The sequence below is a fragment of the Teleopsis dalmanni genome, chromosome 2 (assembly GCF_002237135.1).
Source record: "Teleopsis dalmanni isolate 2A chromosome 2, ASM223713v2, whole genome shotgun sequence".
In the NCBI taxonomy this organism is placed as follows: Eukaryota; Metazoa; Arthropoda; class Insecta; order Diptera; family Diopsidae; genus Teleopsis; species Teleopsis dalmanni.
Window position 1 is genome coordinate 54,271,092 of NC_051847.1, and position 6,000 is coordinate 54,277,091.

At 29.1% G+C, this 6,000-nt stretch overlaps 2 protein-coding genes across 4 annotated transcripts in view; one reads left to right on the forward strand and one right to left on the reverse strand.

Annotated features, from left to right (window-relative positions):
* LOC119679685 overlaps positions 1-6,000 on the reverse strand; it is a 131,752-nt gene that overhangs the window by 95,911 nt on the left and 29,841 nt on the right. The window lies entirely within an intron of this gene.
* On the forward strand, positions 4,908-5,563 carry LOC119679697 (angiopoietin-related protein 2-like). The gene is made up of 2 exons (XM_038092190.1): positions 4,908-5,015; positions 5,076-5,563. Exons 1-2 carry the CDS (start codon positions 4,923-4,925, stop codon positions 5,526-5,528), a joined length of 546 nt encoding a protein of 181 aa, XP_037948118.1. The 5' UTR covers positions 4,908-4,922; the 3' UTR covers positions 5,529-5,563.

Consider the following 6,000-nt stretch of genomic DNA (forward strand, 5'->3'; position numbering starts at 1 on the left):
TTACGTGATAACAAAAAAAAAAAAATTAAGACGATCTTCATTTCAAAAATTTTATTGTTAATTTAGTATATTATTATCTTATTTTTATTTATTAGTTTAAGTACAAACAAGTACATAGTTATAAAAATATAGAAAGATTTTCTCACGCTCCAATACCACAGCAAAAAGAAACTAAGATAAAGATTTGTTTAGTCTCATCAGATGTAATCTATTCGTAGAGGTTTCGTAGTATAAATGAGTTTCAACTTAAGATAGAAAACAACAATAGTTATGGAATTTCTATACTCTCGTGTGTTTGAAAAAAGTTAATATTTATTTATTACCCACTTAAAGAAAATCGGGTCATAAAATCACATCTTCTCTGAAATAAAGAACAGTAATTATAAAGTAATTAATTGATAAGATAATATAAAAAAATTTTTCCAAGATTTTTATATAAAAACTCGTTACTCAAATCCATTTGTAGTAATTTGGTTAAAATGTCCAAAAAGAACTATAGCATCATAATAATTTCTTTATTCGTTTTTTGCACAGTTATAAGAGCCAATTCGCACAACTATAGTCCGAGTGGTGTAAGATATATTACTACTACACCTATAAAATCGAAGAGATTTTTATTTTATTACCTTTAGTTACCAACAAGCTGTGCTGAAGTATTAATACATTTTAAAAACGGCATTTATCAACTTCATTTACCTAAATCAGGACTTAAGCCATTTTACGTATACTGCTTAAAAGATCCAAACAATGGTCCAGGTTGGACAATTGTCAGCAGACGTCAAGATGGATCTATAAATTTCAATCGTAATTGGATTGATTATAAAGTCGGTTTTGGTAATCTGGAAGGTGAATACTTTATTGGATTGGAGAAGTTACATGCATTGACAAATAACGGTGTTCAGGAATTATGGTTTCAGTTGGAAGATTTTGAAAATGAAACCCGTTCGGCATTTTACAGCAGTTTTGCTATTGATGATGAGAGTTCGAAATACTCATTAAATATGGTTGGTAAATATTCTGGCAATGCAGGAGAATCTTTTATTGTTCACGCTGGTGCAAAGTTTTCAACAAAAGATAATGATAATGATGATTGGGATAGAAATTGTGCGGATCACTATACAGGCCCCTGGTGGCATAAAGCCTGTCATCAAAGGTGCAGTAATTATTTAAATAAATTATTTACAGCATATGTACACGAAATAAAGTTTTTTTTAAAGTTATATGGCATACCAATTCATGTATTGCTGTGATATATTCCAGTAATGTTTTGGCGCATAAACTATTAATATGATTGATTGTCATAGTACTACAATAGAGTTTTGTACTAATCTAATGGCTTATATAAACAAAAAATAATATAAGTTTTATATGTAATAATTTTTTTTGCAGCAATATGTTTGGACGGTACTTACGTGGATCGTACGGACACGATCAATACGCACAAGGTATTAACTGGTTTAAATGGCGCGGCTTTCACTATTCACTCAAATACACTCACATGGCAATACGCCCTGTTCGCATATAAATTTTTTGGCCATGCGAGTGGAACAGATGTTAAGAACCAGTTGTTAATAGACATTTAATGTTTTTTAAAAATGGAAAATAAAAGTAAATTTTTTCTGTATTATTCTAAAAAAAGAATTAGTTACTTCTTTTATTTATTGAAAACCAATTTTTGAAGGATATATTTAAACGCGATATGTAGAGGACAGTATCTATATTTTTTATGATAATAAAGCTGCATTGAATATATTAATAAATTGAGATAAAAAACAGTGGAAACAGTGGAAACAATGGAAGAAATTTTAAATATTCTGAAGAGGAAGGTATAGAGAAGGTATAAGTACAGCAATAAGGAAATAAAGAAATAAATATGTAATAAGCTGTCTTAATCAGGCTAAAGTCTGTTAGAGCAGATACAAAAAATTAACAGTTATTATTATATATAACTATAATTACAATATCATGAAATGAGTTTTTCTAGAAAGTAAGTTGAAACAAATGCAAAGAAATAATAATTTAATTTTCACACAATGTATATAAAGCAATACAAACATAAGTAGGTATAAGTGGGTCCTAAAAAATAAAAAAAAAAGACATAATTCATGTGTGAATATAATATTTATTACAATCTATATTTATTAGAGTAACCACTTTAAAAATATATCTTAAAAGAGTTTCTGCACCATCTCTTGCAAGGCAATGAAGTTTTAACATCTACTGGCTGATCTATGTTAATATACGCAATTTGATAAATCAATATAATTAGAAGAAATTGTTAAAATATCTGAACCGAAAGATAATTCTGTATACATGGACTCATATAGATTCAGGTAACTTAAAGTTTTTTAAAAAAATATATTTTATTCGTTTCCTATCGTTAATAATTCAAATCTTATTCCAAACTTTCAGTTGGAATTAAAAAGAACAATCTTTGTAATAAAAGAAAGGACAGAAGGTAACAATAATGCAGTCGTGACCAAAGTTGATCAGTGAGTACGCACTCAACATATATAGGATTGGCAATTTACTTTTTACGTGTCAAAAGTCTCAATTTAAATTCTTTAATTTAGAATAATTTAAACATTTCTGATAACAGTCGATCCCGTCTGCTGTTAAATTTTTTATTATATTTATACGTCCGGGTTTCAATTCCTTACTTTACGTTGACTATTTCGTTAGCCGTTAAATATTTATTGCCTCTTTCTTTTTTAAACAAGTTATCGAATATCTTTGCTCATTTTTTTTCATCATAAATTGTGATTTAAGAAAGAGGTGTCAGTTTGGGAATATTCTACGTAAAGAACCAAAAACTAAGACGACGAAAGACTTCTGTTGTAGTATTAATATGTGAGGAGTGCAATATAATTAAAAAAATACCCATACTACCTCAACAATCAGGTCAAGGGGTGCATAGCCAATCTACTCCAAATACAGAACCTCTGACCTAATACACATGAGCAAACCAAAGTTATTTACGTTAATATTTGTCTTCAAAGGGCACTGAACCATAAGATCGCATGGAGTTAGACTCAGCCTACCCTGTGGTATCTATTACAACGCATGTCTATCAACTTTCAAAAAAAGGACGTAAGAATACATGTTGTGTCTATTTACAGGCCAGACTCTTGCTTTTATAAATATTTCTGACTGGTACTCTACTTTAACTAACTAACTAAATCATAGTAGTTTTATCGATGTTTTTATGTACACATCACTTTCATAAGGTAGTTATTGCCAAAATAGAAAAGTTTTATGTTGACGATTGGTGAAAATTCAAGTCGTGATAACTGTCTAATAAAAATTGTACTGAAAAAATTAAAATATATAAATAATTATTAATTTAGTAGTATTTTTCAAATATTTTGATAAAAAATTAGTACTTTTTCTATCACTTAGATTATTTATTTAATACTTACCGCGTTTAAAATTAAATAAATTTTTTATCAACTTATATATTAAAAATTACAATAACTAATAAATAGTATAATATAATAAATACTAAGAAATAGAGTAACAAACAGCTCAGATATTAAGGATTGAGGTAACGACTTATTCAGTGTATTATATATTTAATATTTTCAGATAAAAAATTTTTTTATTAACTTATAAATATTTAAGTCATGGAGTAAGCATTAAACTAAAAATACAAAAATTGTTAGTCTTGATTTCTATTAGGGCACTTTATAGACACTATTCTTTATTTATAACCGACTTATCGATACCTAGGACGCTACTGATTCATATCAATAAAAAAAGGTTTTCCTTCAAATTGGGGTATTAATGATGAAAACTCAAAATACGAACTTATTGTATTGGGTAAATATTCCGGTAACGCAGGAGACAGTTTCACTGCTCACGCTGGTGCGAAGTTCTCAACAAAGGATAACGATAATGATACTTGGGATAAAAGTTGTGCACAAACCTATACCGGAGCTTGGTGGTACAAGACCTGCCATAAAAGGTATATAAAAAAAAGCCTTAATAATTGCCTACATATAAGGCTTTTAAAAGAAATATACCATATATGATTTGTTTATGAAGCGCAATCAATTTCTGTATGATGTGTAGATGTGATTACTATATAAAGTATGTAGGCTTCAAAATGTTTCAGTCGTTTTTTGATGTGTAACCGTTTTTTGATGTGTAAAGTACTGGAAATATTTTATACATTAATGAATTTATTTGTTTTCAGTAACTTAAATGGGCAGTATTTACGCGGACCGTACCCTAAAGATAAATTTGCACAAGGTGTTAACTGGTTTGATTGGCATGACTATTACTACTCCTTAAAGTATACTCACATTGCAATTCGTCCTATTAGCAGATGAGTTCTATACTTATAAAACCATTTGTTAAGAATAAATAAATTGTCATTTATAATATAGTACAGTATAGAATCATATATATGTAGTATATAAATATATATAACATATAAAAATAATATATATAATACATGTAAATATAAATAAAGTAACAAGTTACTAACTGGCACTGCTATATGGAATACATAAAAATATTCTCCTAATATAAGAAGTATGGGCATATACTGTATCATTAAGCACTATGAGTATTTAAGCAAGTATAAAAATTTTAAAACAACTCGAAGTGATTAGTTGAGTATATTATGGCTTAATTCATAGTCGGCAATGTTAGCGATGAGGATGCCGCTCCTAATTCTTTTCAGTTACTCATATAGGCAATGCCATTGATTTATATCAAGAAAGACAGGTTTTTAGTATAAAGAAGTGCATGTAATTAATTTTTCTAACAAATTAAAAAGTCTTTAACCCAGTAACAGCTATTAATTTGAATTCACTAATTAAAGTACAACTCCATTGATAAGATAATATTAAAATATTTGCCCAAAACCCAGATATAAAAACTCGTTACTCGAATCCATTTTCAGTCATTTTGTTAAAATGTCAAATAAAAACTTTGGTGTCTTAATAATTACCTTGCTGGTATTTTGCGCAGTTCTTGGAGTCAATTCACATAACGATAATCCGGGACAGGTAAATTTTATTTCAACTGCAACCTTAAAATCAAATGGTTTTTGATTGAATTCATTTCAGTTACCAACGAATTGTGCTGAAGCATTAAGAAATTATAAAAATAGTGGCATCTACCAAATTTATATACCAAAATCAGGACTTAAGCCATTTTACGTATACTGTCTGCGAGATCCAAACAATGGTCCCGGGTGGACAATTATTCAAAGGCGTCAGGATGGTGCTATAAACTTCTTTCGCAAATGGATTGATTATAAATTAGGTTTCGGTAATCTGGAGGGCGAATACTTTATTGGATTAGAGAAATTACATGCTATGACAAATAATGGAATTCAGGAATTATGGTTTCAATTAGAAGATTTTGCGAATGAAACTCGTACTGCATATTATAGTAGTTTTGCTATTGATGATGAGAGTGCGAAATACTCATTAAGTATGGTTGGTAAATATTCTGGCAATGCAGGAGACTCTTTTACTGTTCACGCTGGTGCAAAGTTCTCATCATATTTATCGTAGTTTAAGAGTATTTGCTTTAGGTAATAAATATTTTTCCAATATTCTAAAGAAAAATACCGCAGCCAAAGAAATTTTGGTATCTAAGAGTTGAATATTTTGTTGTCTTGCATTGCTTCTCCTTCTACCTAGAAGCTACAACTGAAATTATATTAAAACTACTCTAGTAAAATTTGATATGCCGGCGTACCGATATCTCGAGGTGGATACTTTACAAAACGTATGAATTTTTCTGGTGAACTAAATTTGACTGCGGGAATTTTTGTTATTTAAAAATAGTTGGACTTTATATTGCTATAAAAAATAGTATATATGGGTCATTCTTTTACAAACCGGACGGATTTTGGCAAAAAATGACCTCATGATCCCCGATTTGGCTGAAATTTTTTTTATGAGTTCCTTTTATAAAATAAGAAGACCCGTATCTCGGGAAAAAATTTTGTGATTTTTTTCCTAGGAGATATGGACCCATGGG

What these genes read in the sequence shown, in the direction of transcription:
- LOC119679697 (XM_038092190.1), top strand. Translation starts at nt 4,923, where the DNA reads ATGTCAAATAAAAACTTTGGTGTCTTAATAATTACCTTGCTGGTATTT. An exon ending in ATAACGATAATCCGGGACAG is followed by an intron (nt 5,016 to 5,075) that starts GTAAATTTTATT and finishes AATTCATTTCAG; the next exon opens with TTACCAACGAATTGTGCTGA.